This window comes from Trematomus bernacchii, unplaced genomic scaffold (genome assembly GCF_902827165.1).
Source record: "Trematomus bernacchii unplaced genomic scaffold, fTreBer1.1, whole genome shotgun sequence".
Classification (NCBI taxonomy): Eukaryota; Metazoa; Chordata; class Actinopteri; order Perciformes; family Nototheniidae; genus Trematomus; species Trematomus bernacchii.
In genome coordinates, this window is record NW_022987812.1 from 288,896 (window position 1) to 310,267 (window position 21,372).

The window sequence follows — 21,372 nt, forward strand, 5'->3', positions numbered from 1 at the left end:
TCAGTTGTAGTTTCATATTTTGACAAAAGCACTTCAGATAAAACCCTCTGCAGCTGCTCGATGCTATCTTTTGTATATCTGAGAATCTGTATTTATGTTTTCTGATTTGTGACGGGAACACTACCAAGAAGTGTTTCATTTCAAATGAACTCAAGTTATTTTTATGAACTGTTAAAGTATTTGGTAATTTATTTTCTTAAATATCTGTGTACATCTTTTTAATGATGATGTTGAAGTACAATAAATGAGTATTTAATTTTCTTTTGTACTTTTTAAATGTACTCTGCCTCTTTTATCCAGATTAGTTAAAACCAGTGGCGAGCCGTCAGGGCCCTCTAGGCCCTCTGTGAGGGCCTAAGATATTCTAAAAAATAATATTTAAAAACATTTAAAAAAATATATTTTTTTTAAATATATATTTTTTTAATATTATTTTTGTTATATTTTTCATTAGTTTTACCGAAAAAAAACTTGATTTAATTGTATTTAAAATAACATTTCCAAAGAAATAAATCCTTGGAATCTGCCTGTTCAGTCTCTGATGAATGTGAAGGGTTACATGAAAGAAGCTCGTCTGGCCCTCTCTGCGATTCACAGAGGGCCTGCTATAGTAACTGAACGAGAGAGTAATGTCAAATGACAGTACAATTGACCAATCATATCTTCCCTCTAAATGGGTGGGTTTTATTATCGCGGACTTTATGACAAGTTCCGCCCGCTGTGAAACTTTTCTTGTTTCCATAGCAACAACAACTTCCTGTCAACAGCGTGAACTCGCCTTCAAAATAAAAGCATGCCAAATTACACTTAAGACATACAACTGCAACGAAAGTAACAAACACAATGCAATATCATTTTCAATGTCAAAGAACACAAATTGGGTTCACAGGTGTTGTTTTGTGTGATAGAGGGTCGCTGTCATTGATGCGTTTTGCACCCTGGGCCGTTGTTTTGATATTCCGCTGAAGTATACGCTGTGACGTAATAACTATTTTTTTTTTCTTTTTTTCGAGGGAATTGGTGGGGGTCAGAGGGCCTAGGTATAAAGCTCACGGCTCGCCACTGGTTAAAACAAATGTCATGCAGGGGAAACAGCTAGCTTAGTTTAGCTTAGCATACAGACTGAGAGCAGTGTTACATAGCTAGCTTAGCATACAGACTGAAAGCAGTGGTAAATAGCTAACTTAGCATACAGACTGAAAGCAGTAGTAAATAGCTAGCTTAGCATACAGACTGAAAGCAGTGGTAAATAGCTAGCTTAGCATACAGACTGAGAGCAGTGTTACATAGCTAGCTTAGCATACAGACTGAAAGCAGTGGTAAATAGCTAGCTTAGCATACAGACTGAGAGCAGTGTTACATAGCTAGCTTAGCATACAGACTGAAAGCAGTGGTAAATAGCTAGCTTAGCATACAGACTGAAAGCAGTGGTAAATAGCTAGCTTAGCATCAAGACTGAAAGCAGTGGTAAATAGCTAGCTTAGCATCAAGACTGAAAGCAGTAGCAATAGCATCACAAATTAATGCAGAGCCAACAACTAGCTTAGCATAAAGTATGGAAGCAAGGCAAACATTTTACCTAGTTAAGCATACTGTGTGTGTGTGTGTGTGTGTGTGTGTGTGTGTGTGTGTGTGTGTGTGTGTGTGTGTGTGTGTGTGTGTGTGTGTGTGTGTGTGTGTGTGTGTGTGTGTGTGTGTGTGTGTGTGTGTGTGTGTGTGTGTGTGTGTGTGTGTGTGTGTGTGTGTGTGTGGGGGGGGGTTGTGTCTGTCCAGATGAGATAAAGCGGTTCATTTATATTCCTGTATGTGTGCTGATTGATGGCTGATGGAGCCTCGGGGTGTGTGTGTGTGTGTGTGTGGCAGATGGTTCGATTCAGCTCTATTATTGCAGTGATTGTGGAGGTCAGAGGTCAAACTGTAGCTTTAATGTGAAGCTAATTTCTGTTAGAGGAGAAACTCATTGTGAGGAATCACTTCATTAAAATAAAAACCTCTTCATCTTTTTAGCCCGTAACGTAATGCCATCAGAAATCCCTTCAAATGAAAGAGAGAGAGAAACACAGGGATGTTAGCCTCTGCAGACCATTGACATGCACTAAAATATATAGAACACACTACAGGAGAAAGCCAGAAAGAAGAATAGGGACTCTTTAAAATAAACTCTTTATTTAAAAAAAGAAAGAAATTAAAAGAATAATGAGGTAGAAACACACACACACACACACACACACACACACACAGACACACACACACACACACACAATGATACACAGTCACAGATATAGAATAATACAATGAATAATATTCACGTTTGACTTCTGATCATCACAAATATGTAATAAAGACTATTTCAAACAAACCCTGCAGGCGTGCACATCAATCGTGTGTGTGTGTGTGTGTGTGTGTGTGTGTGTGTGTGTCTGTTTGTGTGTGTGTGCGTGTATGTGTGTGTGTGTGTGTCTGTGTGTATGTGTTCATATGTGTGTGTGTATGTGTATGTGTCAGTATGTGTGTGTGTGTGTGTGTGTGTGTCTGTGTTAGTATGTGTGTGTGTTATTGTGTGTGTGTGTGTGTGTGTGTGTGTGTGTGTCTGTGTTAGTATGTGTGTGTGTGTGTGTGTTAGTATGTGTGTGTGTTATTGTGTGTGTGTGTGTGTCTGTGTTAGTATGTGTGTGTGTGTGTGTGTGTGTGTGTGTGACTGTGTATTATAGTGTGTGTGTGTGTATGTGTGTTAGTATGTGTGTGTGTGTGTGTGTTAGTATGTGTGTGTGTGTGTGTGTGTGTGTGTGTGTGTGTGTGTGTGTGTGTGTGTGTGTGTGTGTGTGTGTGTGTGTGTGTGTGTGTGTGTGTGTGTGTGTGTGTGTGTGTGTGTGTGTGTGACTGTGTATCACAGTGTGTGTGTGTGTGTGTGTGTGTGTGTGTGTGTGTGTGTGTGTGTGTGTGTGTGTGTGTGTGTGTGTGTGTGTGTGTGTGTGTGTGTGTGTGTGTGTGTGTGTGTGTGTGTGTGTGTGTGTGTGTGTGTGTGTGTGTGTGTGTGTGTGACTGTGTAGTGTGTGTTTCACCACAGCACACAGAGGGGTAATTGAATCTGAGTTAAATGGTGTGTGATCCTCTCGCTGCAGCTCAAGCGGCTTTTATGCTAATTTAATGAATGATTTCTTTGTTCTCGACTGATTGGGATCAAACCTCTATAATCACTCTGCACATTCTCATTATAGGATTTCTTTATCTATCAGCTCTGGGCTCAGGGCCATACATGAAGTCACAAGATGATTAGAGGTGTTTGGTGTTCATACATGTGACATACCAAAGGTCTTTTATGCATTTCATGGATTGGATTTGAATTGTCTTTCCACAATTAAATAAAACAAACAGATAACGAATGATAAACAGCAAAAAACACATTAAAGCCTCTTTAAAGGTGGGGTAGGTAAGTTTGGAGAAACCAGCTCGAGATCGCTAGAATTTGAAAATACACAACTGGAGAAAATCTGCCACTTCCTCACAGAGCCCCTCCTCCAACACACACGAACGCGCACATGACCAATGAGGGCACGAGATAAGTTTGTGCACAGATGGAAGGCTGACAGGCAGGTAGGCCATCCAGTTATTTTAGCCGAGCCGGCTCAGATGATTGGTCGTGCTTTTTACAGTACTACAGCTTCCACAGATGATATTTATTTATGGATTTTTTGTCAAAGCACTTCAGATATTCATTGCTATCAGGATGTTAAGAGCATTCCATGGAATATAACAACAAGTGTATCTCAAGCCGGTTTCTCAAACTTACCTACCCCACCTTTAAGTTATTAAGTTAAAAATCACAATTTTATATAAATCACAAAATCAACTATTGCTGATAACAATGGAACATCTAAGTACAGATCTTGTACTTCAGTAAAAGTAGAAGTACACAGATCTGGTACTTGAGTAAAAGTAGAAGTACTCAGATCGTGTACTTGAGTAAAAGTAGAAGTACTCAGATCTGGTACTTTAGTAAAAGTAGAAGTACTCAGATCTTGTACTTGAGTAAAAGTAGAAGTACTCAGATCTGGTACTTTAGTAAAAGTAGAAGTACTCAGATCGTGTACTTGAGTAAAAGTAGAAGTACTCAGATCTGGTACTTTAGTAAAAGTAGAAGTACTCAGATCTTGTACTTGAGTAAAAGTAGAAGTACTCAGGTCTTGTACTTGAGTAAAAGTAGAAGTACTCAGATCTTGTACTTGAGTAAAAGTCGAAGTACTCAGATCTTGTACTTGAGTAAAAGTAGAAGTACTCAGATCTTGTACTTGAGTAAAAGTAGAAGTACTCAGATCTTGTACTTGAGTAAAAGTAGAAGTACTCAGATCTTGTACTTGAGTAAAAGTAGAAGTACTCAGATCTTGTACTTGAGTAAAAGTAGAAGTACTCAGATCTTGTACTTGAGTGAAAGTAGAAGTACTCAGATCTTGTACTTGAGTAAAAGTAGAAGTACTCAGATCTTGTACTTGAGTAAAAGTAGCAGATTGGTCCATTTCAGAATAATATATATGATATGTTTTATAATGATTGATCATGAAAGTGTTCTCAAAGCTGGTAAAGGTGCAGCTAGTTTGAATGACTTTGTATACTGCAGGGTAGCTTGTGGATTTACTCCAGGTGGAACTAAAGTCTGATTTAACACTTGATTATATTTCACATCATTCATCCACATCTGTGAAGTAACTAAAGGGATTAATACATGCAGTGGAGGAAAAGTACACCATTTACCTCTGAACTGTAGAGGAGTAGAAGTACACAGTAGCAGAACATGGAAATACTCAAGTAAAGTACAAGTACCTCTAAAGTGTACTTAAGTACTGAGTCAATGTATTTAGTTACCTCCCACCTCTGGTTGTGAATCTGAACACGACAACATTCATTAAGCTGCTTGACGGTTGAAATGATGCATTCAGGGACTCATGTTCCCACGGTGATCCGGAGAGAAATCCTGTGTTTGTTGTTACTGTGCGTCTGATGATAGGCTTCATCATCTTCATCATCATCTTCATCATACTGCTTTTACTTCTTATATTTATATACATTTTATTGGACGTTTTTACTACAAGAATTAAGTTGAAATACAAAATGAAATAAAAAATGTTTTAATGAAAAATGTAAAAAATCTAAGCATTAATTTATTGAAAGTTAGAAGATGATAATCAGAGGTCCTGTATTAGTCCTGCAGCGGGGGTTAGGGTTACAAGGCGAGAAATAATGAAACAGATAACGTGTTAAATATATAGAAAAAGCTCACGTGAGTAATACACAATAAAGACTGATGAGGTAAGATAAGATCAGAAGTTCTTTATTGATCTCAATGTGGGAAATGTCTGCGTTGCAGCAGCATCAAAAGACAAGGCATCGTACATTAGAGACATTAAAAGACTAGAAATAAACAATCCAAAACGTAAACATCTCAAATAGAAATAAAATAGCATTAAAAAAAAAGTAAAAAATATACATGTGGAAATACAAATGTACAGTGACAGAATATAAAGCAGGATATTATATATTATATATATATATATATTATATATATATATATATATATATATATATATATATATATATATATATATATATATCATAATATATATATCTATATATATATATCTCTCTCATCTATATTATCTCTACTATATATATATATATATATATATAAGTACACGAGGAATGGAATATTAAATATTAGATTGGATGTAAATGTGAAATGTACAGTGGGCTCAAAATGAGCAACATATTGAGGCGTTAAATAATACAAATAATAATAATATGAATCTTTATTTAGCACCTTTCATACACTAAGTGCAGTTCAAAGCTTCACATAGACATTTCACAGACACTTGATATCACACAGAATACAGTTACCAGTGAAAAGTAAAAGTAGTCATTGTGCAGATTGGTCCATTTCAGAATAATATATATGATATGTTTTATAATGATTGATCATGAAAGTGTTCTCAAAGCTGGTAAAGGTGCAGCTAGTTTGAATGACTTTGTATACTGCAGGGTAGCTTGTGGATTTACTCCAGGTGGAACTAAAGTCTGATTTAACACTTGATTATATTTAAAAAAAAATAACCCTTTATAAAATTTATAAAAAATACATTTAGATTAAAATGATGAAATTGTGCATTAAAAGGCGGGTAGTGCAGATCCAATCAGGTGACAGGTCCAAAGCAGCGCCAATGAATGTTTTTAAGCAATTACTGCCGGAAAAAGCCATTAACATGCGGTAGATTGTTGGTGTGACCGAGATAAGACGCGGTGGGAGGATTATGGTAATAACAGACTGAATGCTGGGTAATCGGGCGGCTGCGGACCCTTATCATCGCGTCGCAGTCACATGACAGGCGACACCTCGAAACACACTGCGGCTCGGAGGGTTTTATCACCGAAACCAGAGCACCGGCGCCCAGATACCATCAGAAATAATCATCATGAGCTTCTACCTTCATCCCGACGAAGAAGAAGAAGAAGAAGAAGTGCCGCATTGCCTCTCGTGAAACTCCAGAGCAAAACAAAACCATGCGAAGGGAAACCACAGAAGAAGAAGAATTATCTCCAGGTGCTTTTTTGTTTGGTCCAAGGCGACAAAGAGGCAATCAACTCATCAGATCAGACACTGAGCGACCTTCAGGGTGACGCTCGGGTCAGTTTCCTGTCTTTCACTCAGACGCTGAAACTGTATGTAGAGTTTCCAAGGAGACAGCGGGCGACACACACACACACACACACACACACACACACACACACACACACACACACACACACACACACACACACACACACACACACACACACACACACACACACACACACACACACACACACACACACACACACAGGTGAGACTGGCTGGAATTCTTCACGCTGTGTCTGTGTTGAAAACTGATTGGTGTTTATCGGAGGATTTAAGTGACAGTGATTTGTTGCTGCTTTTGTTTAAAATAAATGGTATTTTTGAAGCCATTACTCGGTCTGGTAAATCACAGCTTGGCAGAGATGTGATTCTCAGCGATGAGCTTCACCTCTTCGCTCGTCTCCAGGAGGAAGAAGTGCCGCATTTTTCTCACGCGCTCGTAGAAAACTCCAGAGCTCCAAAAACAAAGCCATAAAGAGAACCACAGAAGAAGAATCATCTCCAGGTGCTCTGTGATTGGTCTGAAAGCGACAAAGAGGCTGTCCTTGGTGTTTTAAATAATTGTGTCGTCGCTGGAGAGTAAATAAAAACAACGACAACTGACCCTCAGTGTTTCTGCTAAAACTCCAGAGCTCCAAAAACAAAGCCATAAAGAGAACCACAGAAGAAGAATCATTTCCAGGTGCTTTTTGATTGGTTTGAAAGCAACAAAGAGGCTGCTCTTAATTCTTGGTGTTTAAAAATATCCCGTCGTCTCTGAAGAGTAAATCTCAGTTCAGCGACACAACTGTCCCTCATAGAACCACAGAAGAAGAATCCTCTCCAGGTGCTTTTTGATTGGTTTGAAGGCGACAAAAAAGCTGTTCTTGTTGTTTTGAATAATCTCATCGTCGCTGGAGAGTGAATCAAAACACAACTGACCCTCAGTGTTTGTCGTTGCCATAAAGAGAACCACAGAAGAAGAATTATCTCCAGGTGCTTTTTGATTGGTTTGAAAGCGACAAAGAGGCTGCTCTCAGTGTTTCAAAACATCCCCGTCGTCTCTGGAGAGGGAATCTCAACTCAGTGTTTCCTGCAGCTTTGAATACATCACCATCAGCTGTCCGTCACGCCCCCCTGCTCACCTCGTTTGGGGCGGTTTTGGCTCAGTGGGCGACAGCGTTTATCATCACATCAAGGGGCGTTTGGAAACACCGGTTCGAACCCCAGCCATCGTGTCCTTGGGCAAGAAACGTAACCCTAATTTGCTGCTGTGAGTATTGTCCTCAGTATTCAATGTTAGATTCAAGGTGCAAGGCTTTTATTGTCGTGTGTGCAGCAGCTACAGTCCATATGTCAATGAAATCTGAGGCTCCTCCAACACAACACAATAAAACAGATGAAATGGTGCAAGTAAATACTAATAAAATATAATATGAATAGTGCAATAAGTCAGTTAACCCTAACCCAGTTCACAAAGTGCTTCACAAGAAAGAACAAAAGTTCAAATGAAAACCACAGAAACATGAATACAATAACAACATGAGGCAGAAATGAAGGTCAACAAAACACATCTCAAAGAAATGTAAGTACGTATTGTCCTCAGTATTCACTGTTAGAAGAGTCAAGGCTTTTATTGCGATTTGTACACAGGGTATACATATCAATGAAATCTGAGGCTCCTCCAACACAACACAACAAATAGTGCAAGAAGTCAGTTACATGTTTAATATGTGTAATCAGAATGAGAATCAGAATAACTGTATTAGTCCCAGAGAGAGGGGAAATGTACATGTGTTACAGCAGAAAAGAGCCAAGGACAGCTTAATGTTAACTAAGAAGCATGCGTAAAGAACGATATATTAGAAAGAGGTGTCAACCATCAAAATCGACCGAGGGGTTCCAGAGATATGGAAATCCACCCAAATCACCTCAGGGTGGGTTTTCCTGCTAAATCTCTCTAAAAAGGTCAAATGTCACTTATTTTGCATCAATCTTGATACAGGGTACTTATTATATGTTATAGTGTGGATTCATAAAGCTTTTAGTCTACTAACCCATCATTCAAGGGTGGTTTTCACTATAAGTCATGTTTTATTTTTGGACGGACACTATAATTTACATTTTTTTTCTATGTTCAATCTGAATTTACTTTTAAATAAAAACATCTATATTGATTCTGACTTTTCTACATCCAACTCACAGGTTTATCATTACTTTGAGAAAACAGATTATTAATGTAACCCTTTTAGAAGGGAAGATATGGTCATTTGTTCTGGGCATGGCATGTTCGAGCCTGAGACCTGAAAAACAGGCTCAGGGCTTAAACAGGTTAAAGATAAAACATAAACAAAATTACACAATTTACAAAACACACATCCTGGATCAGTTCTGAAGATTTAGCAGCCAGGTGTATGCTGCACATCATTTGTGTTTCACAGCAAGGGGTGTTAAATAATATGTAATGTAATAATAAGTGTAACGGTGACTCGTTATGAAGAGATTATGTGGAAGAATGGACAGCGAAGCATCTCCTGAGTCATCTGGTGTTCATTCTGAGGACTGAGGACGACCAACACACGATGTCCTTTAACATCCACGCTGCACGTCACATGTCTAAAAACACAGAAGACGGGAAACTCAGAAAAACTGTTGCCATAGTAACAAACAAAATGGCATGAAAACTCTATTAATAAAATCACTTAAAGTGCTATTTCTTACGGTTAAAACTTAACAAAAATGTAATGAATTATTATTATTGTTATTATTATTATTATTATTATTATTTCTCTTGGTTCCAGGTTGCTATTATCATATCGTATCGTATCATGATTTGTCCTGTGTGCAGGCCTCCATGCTGCCGGGCTCCGTGCAGATCCTGGCGTTCGTGCTGGCGCTGCTGGGGCTCCTGGGCGCCCTGGTGGCCACGCTGCTCCCCAGCTGGACGGTGAGCGCCCCCCCGCGCCCCGGCCTGCCGCCGCCCCCCCCCTGGAGGATGCAGGGTCTGTGGATGGACTGCGTGTCCCCGCTGCCGGGGGTCTTCAGCTGCAGCGTGAAGCCGTCTCCTCTCACGCTGCCGGCCTCTCTGCAGATCACCAGAGCCTCCATGGTCCTCTGCTGCCTCGCCGCCGCCTTCGGACTCTGCCTCGCCGCCCTGGGGCTCAAATGCACCAAATGGGGGGGCGGCAGGCGAGCCAAAGGTCACACGGCGGTCGCTGGAGGGGGGTTTTTGGTGCTGGCTGCCTTCCTGTGTTTGGGCCCGGCGTCATGGTTCACTTTCGAAGTCGTCGCCGCGTTTTTAAAGCGTCCGGATGGCAGGAGGCTGCAGCCCGGGGGGGCGCTGGGACTGGCTTTCTGCGCCTCTGGCTTCCTGCTGGCCGGGGGGGTCATTCTGTGCCTGTCCTGCCCCGGGTTAGAGTCCCGACGCCCGGATCACGCCTCCAACGAGGACCAGGACTGGTTCTTGGTGCTGCAGCGGCGACCCCCCCCACCTCAGAAAGAGAGGAAGGAGGCAGAAGTCCCCCCTCCCAAAGAGCTGAGTGAGAAATACAGCCGGCACGAGTACGTGTAGCTTCACTCCATAAATCAGGATTCAAACACAAAAGAAAAAACACTTTTAAACAAAAACTGTATTTGCAAAAAGCTGAGAATAAACATCTGAGAGCACGTTAGAGAATAAGCTTAATATGATGGTGCGCAATGTATTGAAAAACTTGTATTCACCGGCTTTGAGTCTGGGTTTAACCCCCAAAACATGGGGGAGGGGCTTTCAACTGGATGGTATACAGGGGGGGGGGGGAGAAGAAGAGTCTATATACAAGTCAATGGAATATGATATATAGATCAATAATGATCAAGATGCAGCCAGATGAATGTTCTGGATGTTCTTCAGAGTTCAGATGAATGTTCTGGATGTTCTTCAGAGTTCAGATGAATGTTCTGGATGTTCTTCAGAGTTCAGATGAATGTTCTGGATGTTCTTCAGAGTTCAGATGAATGTTCTGGATGTTCTCCAGAGTTCAGATGAATGTTCTGGATGTTCTTCAGAGTTCAGATGAATGTTCTGGATGTTCTTCAGAGTTCAGATGAATGTTCTGGATGTTCTTCACAGAGTTCAGATGAATGTTCTGGATGTTCTTCAGAGTTCAGATGAATGTTCTGGATGTTCTTCAGAGTTCAGATGAATGTTCTGGATGTTCTCCAGAGTTCAGATGAATGTTCTGGATGTTCTTCAGAGTTCAGATGAATGTTCTGGATGTTCTTCAGAGTTCAGATGAATGTTCTGGATGTTCTTCAGAGTTCAGATGAATGTTCTGGATGTTCTCCAGAGTTCAGATGAATGTTCTGGATGTTCTCCAGAGTTCAGATGAATGTTCTGGATGTTCTTCAGAGTTCAGATGAATGTTCTGGATGTTCTTCAGAGTTCAGATGAATGTTCTGGATGTTCTTCAGAGTTCAGATGAATGTTCTGGATGTTCTTCAGAGTTCAGATGAATGTTCTGGATGTTCTTCACAGAGTTCAGATGAATGTTCTGGATGTTCTTCAGAGTTCAGATGAATGTTCTGGATGTTCTTCAGAGTTCAGATGAATGTTCTGGATGTTCTCCAGAGTTCAGATGAATGTTCTGGATGTTCTTCAGAGTTCAGATGAATGTTCTGGATGTTCTCCAGAGTTCAGATGAATGTTCTGGATGTTCTCCAGAGTTCAGGAGTCTAACGGTCTGATGGCCTGACGGAGGAAACTGTCTCTGAGTCTGAGGTCACAGAAACAGAGCTTAATATTATGATGCAAAATGAATTGAAAAGCTAGCATTTGTATTTGTATTCACCGGCTCTGAGTCTGCCTAAAGCTTTCTGGATTCAACCCCCAGAACATTTAAATAGTATCTGTGTTTTAATGAAATAATATCACGCTTATAAAATATAAAAATGTATTCACTTCTGAGCCGGATTTAGAGTTTTTGAAAAATACAAAAAAGAAGATTTTATTTAACTTTTTTCCAATTATATTTCACAGCTCTCTGTGAAATTCTGAAGCAGTATTTAGTTTGTGTGTTTCTAAAGATATTAGTGAGCCGTTAACATCCATTCAATGCACTGAAGAGTAGACGGAGAAAAGTCTTGATGAGTTCCTTTAGACCTCGTATCGGGTCGCTCTGAACTCTGACGCTTTCAGCTTCTAGACATTTAGAAAGCAATACAAGAAAAAGGTCCAAAAAGCCTCAAACTGTCGGCGTCTAGTCCGTGTTTCAGAAAGATCTGAGGGATAAGATGAGAGAAGATGAGAGGAGAGAAGATGAGAGGAGAGAAGATGAGAGAAGAGAAGAGATGAGAGAAGATGAGATGAGAGAAGATGAGAGGAGAGAAGAGGAGAGAAGATGAGAGAAGATGAGATGGGATAAGATGAGAGAAGATGAGAGGAGAGAAGATGAGAGGAGAGAAGAGAGGAGAGAAGATGAGAGAAGATGAGAAGATGAGATGGGAGGCGTGTGGCGCAGTGGATAGTGCCTTGGTGTTGAGTTCAGCAGGTCACAGGTTCAAACCCCACTGCAGTCAGCATGTCGTTGTGTCCCTGAGACACTTCACCCCAAAGTGCTCCTGTGGGGATTGTCCACAGTATTGAGTATGTTAGTCGCTTTGGATAAAAGCGTCTAACACAGGGGTCTCAAACTCAAGGCCCGGGGGCCAAATCCGGCCGCGACTTCATTTTATGTGGCCCCGCAAGAGCTTGCAAAAGAATATAATACGTTTATTATACGGTTACATGCCGCTTTACAGAAGCAGGTTGCCCATAAACTACAATGTTCCCCACCAAGCAATCGTTTTGTGACATTCGCACTGAAGAGACTTGCAATTATAATGCCCTGACTTCTGCTTTCAGCGTAGTTAATTACTAAGTTATTATCCTACCGATATAATCCAATTCAGAGGCAATAATGTAATATAATACATTATTTTATATATATATTATATATTTATATAGTTACAACCGGCCCTTTGAGTGCAACCTTTATGCGAATGTGGCCCGCGATGAAATTGAGTTTGACACCCCTGGTCTAACAAGTGACATGTGATGAGAGAAGAGAAGAGAAGAGAAGAGAAGAGAAGAGAAGAGAAGAGAAGAGAAGAGAAGAGAAGATGAGAGAAGATGAGAGAAGATGAGAGAAGATGAGAGATAGAAAGCGAGAGCTACAGCAGAGAAGATGATAGATCGTGCTAGAGAGACGATTCTCTCCCTCGCACGCTCCGTCGCCACTCCGCTGAGCTCCTCGCTCCTCTCCTCTCTCGCCTCTCTACATCTCTCTCTCTCCGCTCTCTCACTCTTCTCTCCTCTCCCTCTCCTCTCCGCTCCTCCTCTCCTCTCCCCCCTCTCCGCTCTCTCCTCTCCTCTCCTCTCCTCTCCTCTCCTCTCCTCTTCTCTCCTCTCTCCTCCTCCTCTCCTCTTCTCTCCGCCTCTCTCTCCTCCTCTCCTCTCCTCTCCTCTCTCTCCTTCCGCTCCTCTCGCTCTCTCTTCTCTCTCTTCTCTCCTCTCCGCTCCCTCTCCTCTCCTCTCTCTCTCTCCTCTCCCTCCTCCTTCCTCCCTGCTCGCCTCTTCTCTCCTCTCCCTCCTGCTCCTCTCCTCTCCCTCCCCCCTTCCTCCTCGCCTCGCCTCTCCCTCGCCGCTCCGCTCTCTCCCCCTCTCCTCGCTCCCTCTCTCTCCGCTTCTGCTCCTCTCTCTCCTCCGCCCTTCGCCTCTGCTCGTGCTGCTCTGCTCTGCCGTCTCTTCCGTCGCTCTCGCGTCTGTCCTTTATTGATCCCAATGTGTAAATGTTTGCGCAGCAGCATCAAAAGACAAGGCATTGAACATGAGAGAAATTAAAAGACCATAAATAAACAATCCAGAATGTAAACATCTCAAATAGAAATAAAATAGCATTCAAAAAGTAAAAAATATACATGTGGAAATAGAAAGTTACAGTTAGAACATTTAAAGCAGGATATAAAAAGTGAGATATGAAAGAATCCCGATCCAAACAGCCTGAAGCCGCGGGCGTCCGGTCCGTGTGTTCGCTGCGTCTCAGAGCGAGGTGAGGGTGCAGCGCGGCGTGGAAAGAGGTAATGATGCTCTTTGCTTTCCCATTATCCTCTCACCACGCTCGGATGCACTTTGCACACCGCCCCCTCCTCCCTCTCCCCTCCATCCACCTCCAGCTGCATCGTAAAGGACATGCAGGCGTTCTCTGGACGCAACGTTAAGCCTGATGGAGACTGGACACTCTGTTAGAGGGAGGGGGGTTTCAGTCACATGTATGCTGAGCTGAGCTGAGCGCCCACAGGGCCTCTCAGGAAACAGCTTCACACCGGCACACGGAATAACACAGACGTCCTGACCGTGATGCATTCAGGTGCAGAACACACACACAGAGGTGCAGCCTGCCCGTGATGCATTCAGGTGCAGAACACACACACAGAGGTGCAGCCGGCAGAATGATGTGTTTGTTCTGGAGCTGAGCGTCGCTGCTTTTGATGCTTTTGGATTCTCCTCTCGTGCGATTTAAAATGTTTTAGAGGTCACATGATCTTCTGATCCCAAGGACTCTTGAATGTATCATTTCACTTTATTTAATACAGGTTTGAATCTGGGGCTGTTTGTCATTCGGCCGTTTCAGATTTAATTTAATTACATGTTTCCTATGTGTTGTTTGTACGGAGGCCGACAGGAGCCAACACACAACAACACTCCTCCATCAGGAGAAGCAGCTTCAGAAAGGATGCAGATATAAAACCCAAAGGTTCCACATGAAGAAACATCTTCAACAACACGTGCAGCATTTAGAGAACATTCAGTAACTTGAGGAGACATGAGCAGCGTTTACTAGAAGCTGCAGAAACCAAACGCTGAAGAAGCTCAGACACAACGGAGACCAGGGGACACTAAAGAGTGACGCACACAGCTGGGAGACCAGGGGACACTAAAGAGTGACGCACACAGCTGGGAGACCAGGGGACACTAAAGAGTGACGCACACAGCTGGGAGACCAGGGGACACTAAAGAGTGACGCACACAGCTGGAGACCAGGGGACACTAAAGAGTGACGCACACAGCTGGGAGACCAGGGGACACTAAAGAGTGACGCACACAGCTGGGAGACCAGGGTTGCGGTCGAATAGTCCATTTAGCTTAGGAACCTTCCTAACGGAGTGAAATGACCCGGAAGTCCCTCAGTGGCAGCCATGATAAGTGCCGTTCCAATTCTCTAAATGAAAGGAAAGGAGGTTTCAAACTTCCTTTATAACCTCCTTTAGCTTAGGAACCACTGGACCTCCCTAACCGACATGAGAGGAGAAAATGCTGCCCCACAATGCCTTGCGGCTGTGGCATTTAAGCCGAGGGAATATCCGGTCGTTCACGGAAACAATCGATTATGAACGAGAAATGATATCATGAAAGTTACGGTTCAAAACGTATGTGGTAAGTTGCCAAAGTGCTTTGTTTTGAACGTTCATCAGTATTATAATCAAAAAGGGAAATGTGAACGTTAGTTTTGACTGAAATGATCAAATAAAGTCAACATTTCACAGTCTTTACTAAGCTGTGTGGGGTTTGTTCAACTTTTAAAAAGATGTTTGAATGGTGATAGACACATTGATAGATGTTAAGGACTAACGTTTATAATAAATACATTTGTATTTATTTTAAGATCTTTTCATAGTTCACACAATCATACGTATTGGGATCATTTGTATTAATGTGGACCGGAGGGAGAGGGTGACGAGCATAAGTTTCACTTTCCTTTTTTATTTCAATTCCAACTTTGGTCATGAAGAATATGTTTCTCTGTTGTCCCTGTTCATAAAGCATAACAGCATCAGAGCACGGTGCAGAGTCTCTAGATGAGTTTACAGTAGTCCCTCGTTCTTATTAAACATCCCTGTTGTAGTCCGCTGTATAGAAAACTGTAGTTTCCATAGTTTCCCCACCGCAGCAGGCGCACATTTATGACCTCCGCTGGCGCATCATAAACACGTCGGATAGTGAAAGTGCAGTCGGATTCTCTAAAGTACCGCAGTCTCTTCTCCTAAGTCCTTTTGAATTCTCCTATCCACTATCCCTTAACCCCGTGACGTTCCACTCCGAGGTCAAGGAATAGACGATAGGGTTAGAACTTAGGAGCTGTTTTTTTGGAGTATTCGAACGCAACCCAGGGGACACTAAAGAGTGACGCACACAGCTGGAGACCAGGGGACACTAAAGAGTGACGCACACAGCTGGGAGACCAGGGGACACTAAAGAGTGACGCACACAGCTGGGAGACCAGGGGACACTAAAGAGTGACGCACACAGCTGGGAGACCAGGGGACACTAAAGAGTGACGCACACAGCTGGGAGACCAGGGGACACTAAAGAGTGACGCACACAGCTGGGAGACCAGGGGACACTAAAGAGTGACGCACACAGCTGTGAGGCCAGGGGACACTAAAGAGTGACGCACACAGCTGGGAGACCAGGGGACACTAAAGAGTGACGCACACAGCTGGGAGACCAGGGGACACTAAAGAGTGACGCACACAGCTGGGAGACCAGGGGACACTAAAGAGTGACGCACACAGCTGGGAGACCAGGGGACACTAAAGAGTGACACACACAGCTGTGAGGCCAGGGGACACTAAAGAGTGACGCACACAGCTGGGAGACCAGGGGACACTAAAGAGTGACGCACACAGCTGGGAGACCAGGGGACACTAAAGAGTGACGCACACAGCTGGGAGACCAGGGGACAATAAAGAGTGACGCACACAGCTGGGAGACCAGGGGACACTAAAGAGTGACGCACACAGCTGGAGATCAGGGGACACTAAAGAGTGACGCACACAGCTGGGAGACCAGGGGACACTAAAGAGTGACGCACACAACACAAGTTGCTGGAGATGTTTCTTCATGTGGAACCTTTGTGTCTCTATATCCTTTCTGAAGCTGCAGCGTGTCTCCTATAGTTGCGTAACACCTCCGTCGTTGTGTACTTCTGATTTAAGTCAGCTATGTAGATATTTAAAAATCTGGGGAGCCACATTCAGATAACAAACACAGAAGTGTGTGTCACGGCTGTAAATACTGAATATTGATTGTGTACTTGTACCTTCAGCAGGTCTGCAGCTCCTGAAAGAGACAAGAAGAACTTCAAAGGGCTAAAAATGCACAAATACGAAGAGATATTTATATTTAATGTCAGCTAACGTGCTTTTCTGTCCGAGGACAAAATGACCTTCATATCAATATATTTTCCTCAATTATGAAAAGAGTTTTAAGGGAGAGAATCATATTTCCTGTTGCGTTTTTTGACCTCTGAATGTGATTGATCCAGAACCATCTCTCCATAACAGGGGGGTCAAACTCAATTTCATCGCGGGCCACATCAGCATTATGGTTGCACTCAAAGGGCTGGTTGTAACTTTAAGACTATATAAAAATACATATATAAATATTTAATATATATAAACGTATGTATTATATTACATTATTATTATTATTATTATTAAAAAGCCACATTCTGGAAAAAATGTGAAAATGTAAAAGAATGTGAAATTTTGAAGCAAAAATGTCAAATTCTGAGAAAAAAGTCAAATTCTGAACAAAATTCACATTTGAGATGCATTGTGGGATATGTAGTTTATGGGCAACGTGCTTCTGTAAATCGGCATGTAACCATATAATAAACATATAATATTCTTTCAGAGCTCTTGTGGGGCCGCATAAAATGAAGTCGCGGGCCGGATTTGGCCCCCGGGCCTTGAGTTTGACACCCCTGCTCTCTAACATACATGTGTAGTCTTGGAATAAAAGTGTTTCTTTTTTTAATCTGGCATTTCAGGAAGTGATCAAACCCTGAGTCATGTCTCATTCCTGCACACCTCTATATTCAGTTAGATATGTAATCCTTTACAATAACTAGTTAGACGTAAAACAATGATGAGTAACCTGATCACTTTCTCTGGATCACCTCAGTATGAAATGTAATGCAAATAACAACAAGAGAAAATAAATAACAACATGTTTTTTACTGTAACAGTGAAACCTTAGAAAACAAGACATGTCAAATCAAGATGTAGGAACAGTCATAGTTTACAGATGCTGTTAAAGTTGAACACATTCATTCAAACCCTAGCCTGTATGGAGCGGTGCAGGGACGACGTGTTTCTGCAGGTCCACCTGAAGTTAAAAAAAACAACCAAAAAGCAGGGTTTCTCCAGAGGGTTTAGGAATATTGTAAAAAATAAGGTCTGTGGAAAAGGAACCTGTTTGATAAATGTTTTGTTCAGGATAATCTCCACATGTCTACTTTTATAATGTTCGAATCATAAATCTAATGTCCAGAAGCTAAATGCTAACGTGATGCTATAAAGGAACTACAGGCGAGTCCAGCAGCACGACTTCAACGTCACGCCAACTTCAGATCCATATTCAAACATACAGATTCTAAATGGAACGAGTTGAAGCGTTTGTTTGAACAGTCTGCAGGAGGCAGGGACTTGCTTTCAAGCAGAACAGGGCAAACTAACTTAGAGGAGTGTTCACGTGTTCGGCGTAATGACGTACAACGTCCTCCACGACTTCTGTAGTCCTATTCAGCCACTTGGTAACAACCATCGTTTTTCAGACACGTCAACTCTTCAGAAATCACCAGTGGGGTCACTGCTGATGGATTTAATGTCCTAGAACAAAACGTGACCCGTCTCTTCAATGTGTCTCAACCACAGACCTTATTTCAGCTATTTTCCTATGGAGAGATCCCATTGGCTCTGAGACCAGGGAACAGGAAGTGGTGAAATGCTGACTCACTTCCTGGTTTTAGGACTCATTCCTGCACCACTCTATTTCTGTTTAATACATCAGGTGTCCACCGACTGCATTATTAAAGACATGTATTTCAAATAAAGTAGAATTAAATATAAAGACATTAATTCAGTACGTCTATTTATTTCTGACGGAGACCTTCCCCGGTACGATCCGCACTTCATCCTCGGTGTAAATGTACAGAAACATCGTGGTGTGTGTGTGTGTGTGTGTGTGTGTGTGTGTGTGTGTGTGTGTGTGTGTGTGTGTGTGTGTGTGTGTGTGTGTGTGTGTGTGTGTGTGTGTGTGTGTGTGTGTGTGTGTGTGTGTGTGTGTGTGTGTGTGTGTGTGTGTGTGTGTGTGTGTGTGTGTGTGTGTGTGGACAGGAGAGTCGGGGTGAGACGGGGAAAAGGCTCGGTACCCTCCGGACCTGAGCAGTATTCTCCATAATCCAGCCTGTAGCCCTTCCTCTGGACACACTCTGCCAACACCCTCACCGACCAGAACGCTGCGTCTCCCACCTGCACGTCCCAGCTGTGCGTCCCTGAGTCAAAGCCCTCAGAGCCCAGGACGGAGTAGAGGAAGCCTCTCTGGGTTATCAGGAAGCTTCTGATACTCTCCTCTGTCCTCGTCCTGGGAACAGAGGTCAGATCTTCAGACAGGACGAGGTTCGGCTGAGCAGTGTTTGGGTCCATGATGAGAGGAGAGTAGGACACCATGTCCCTCATCTTGCTCCAGATGTTGAAGCTGAGGTTGCCCAGGTGTTTGGCCTGGTCTATCAGAGCTCCTGAGGGCAGCTGTGGATCCTCCAGCAGGGGGCGCTGCAGCCTCTCCTCTGCAGCCTTGTAGTTGAGCAGGAAGGAGACGTCTTCAGCTCTCAGCTCCTCCTCTGTGGCTCTGACTGTGTGTGAAAGAGCTGCTATCTCTCTGCTCACAGCCTCCATCTTCTCCTCCATCATCCTCCTCTTCTGCTCCTCTTCCTCCCTCGGTGCAGCCATCCTGGCCTCCTCTTCCTCTTCTAGAAACTGGTGACGCTTCTTAAACTGCTCCTCTGTGCGTTGAGCCTGGACCTTCAGGTGTTAGATTATACTCACTTTCACTTCTTCAAAGAGCTTCAGTCTCTCCTGAAAGGGCTGCAGAGACTTCTGGAGCTCCTCTCTGAGATCCTGAGCAGCTTCATCCATGGGTCTGAATCTGTGGTCGCTGTGTTTCTCTGAATCTCTGCAGACTGGCTGCTGATGGTCCAGACAGAAGAGTCTGAGTGTCTCAGAGTGCAGACTGCAGAGAGCCTCTGGAGATCTCTCCTGTAAGAAGGCCTCAAAGTTGGGAGGGAAGAAGTCCTTTGAAGATCGTCTCTTACAGACTGGACACTCTGGTGTTTCTCTCTCCACCAGCTCTGCAGACAGGCTCTACAGAAGCTGTGGCAGCAGGACAGGAGGACAGGGTCTCTGAAGACCTCCTGACAGACAGCTGAGACCCTCCTCTAACCTGGAAGCCATTTATACCGTGAAGCAGAAACACTTCCTGTTGTCTGAGAGTCACTCCAACCCCGGAGAGATGTTCCCCTGCAGAGAGAGAAGAAGTAGAAGTACTCAGACCTGGTACTTGAGTACAAGTAGAAGTACTCAGATCTAGTACTTAGTAAAAGTAGAAGTACCAGAGTGTAGGAATACTCTGTTACAGTAAAAGTAGAAGTACTCCGATCTTGTAGTAAAAGTAGAAGTACTCAGATCATGTACTTGAGTAAAAGTATTCAAAATGTTCGTCAAGTAAAAGTATAAAAGTATTATCATCAAAATATAGTGAAAGTAGCGACAGTAAAAGTAGTCATTGTGCAGATTGGTCCATTTCAGAATAATATATATGATATGTTTTATAATGATTGATCATGAAAGTGTTCTCAAAGCTGGTAAAGGTGTAGCTAGTTTGAATGACTTTGTATACTGCAGGGTAGCTTGTGGATTTACTCCAGGTGGAACTAAAGTCTGATTTAACACTTGGTTAGATTTCACATCATTCATCCACATCTGTGAAGTAACTAAAGGGATTAATACATGTAGTGGAGTAGAAGTACACCATGTACCTCTGATCTGTAGAGGAGTAAAAGTACACAGTAGCAGAACATGGACATACTCAAGTTAAGTACAAGTACCTCTAAATTGTACTTGAGTACTTTAGTAAATATATTTAGTTACTTCTCACCCCTGCCTTCAGTCGCCTTCTGTCTGTATCCTAACATCCTTGGTGTGTGTGTGTGTGTCGTCACTGAATAACAACATGTTTCCTTGTTTCCCTGATGATGGGTGGAGCTCAGTTACTGTCACACACTGTGTACCAGGGAGGCAAGTTACTAAGTACTTCTACTCAAGTACAAGATCTGAGTACTTCTACTTTTACTCAAGTACGTGATCTGAGTACTTCTACTCAAGTACTTCTACTTCTACTCAAGTACAAGATCTGAGTACTTCTACTCTTACTCAAGGACAAGATCTGAGTACTTCTACTTTTACTCAAGTACAAGATCTGAGTACTTCTACTTTTACTAAAGTACCAGATCTGAGTACTTCTACTTTTACTCAAGTACAAGATCTGAGTACTTCTACTCTTACTCAAGTACGTGATCTGAGTACTTCTACTCAAGTACTTCTACTTCTACTCAAGTACCAGATCTGAGTACTTCTACTTTTACTCAAGTACCAGATCTGAGTACTTCTACTTTTACTCAAGTACAAGATCTGAGTACTTCTACTTTTACTAAAGTACAAGATCTGAGTACTTCTACTTTTACTAAAGTACAAGATCTGAGTACTTCTACTTTTACTAAAGTACAAGATCTGAGTACTTCTACTTTTACTAAAGTACAGTATAAAGGTGTGTTTGATTCAGGTGTGTGTGTATGTGTGTATGTGTGTATGTG

The 21,372-nt window shown here is 42.5% G+C and overlaps 1 protein-coding gene across 1 annotated transcript; it reads left to right on the forward strand.

The window, feature by feature from the left end:
• Positions 1–9,497: 9,497 nt before the first annotated feature.
• On the forward strand, positions 9,498–10,214 carry LOC117498771 (claudin-20-like). Its single transcript, XM_034150929.1, has one exon. The coding sequence runs from the start codon at positions 9,498–9,500 to the stop codon at positions 10,212–10,214; it is 717 nt and encodes a 238-aa protein (XP_034006820.1).
• Positions 10,215–21,372: the final 11,158 nt, after the last annotated feature.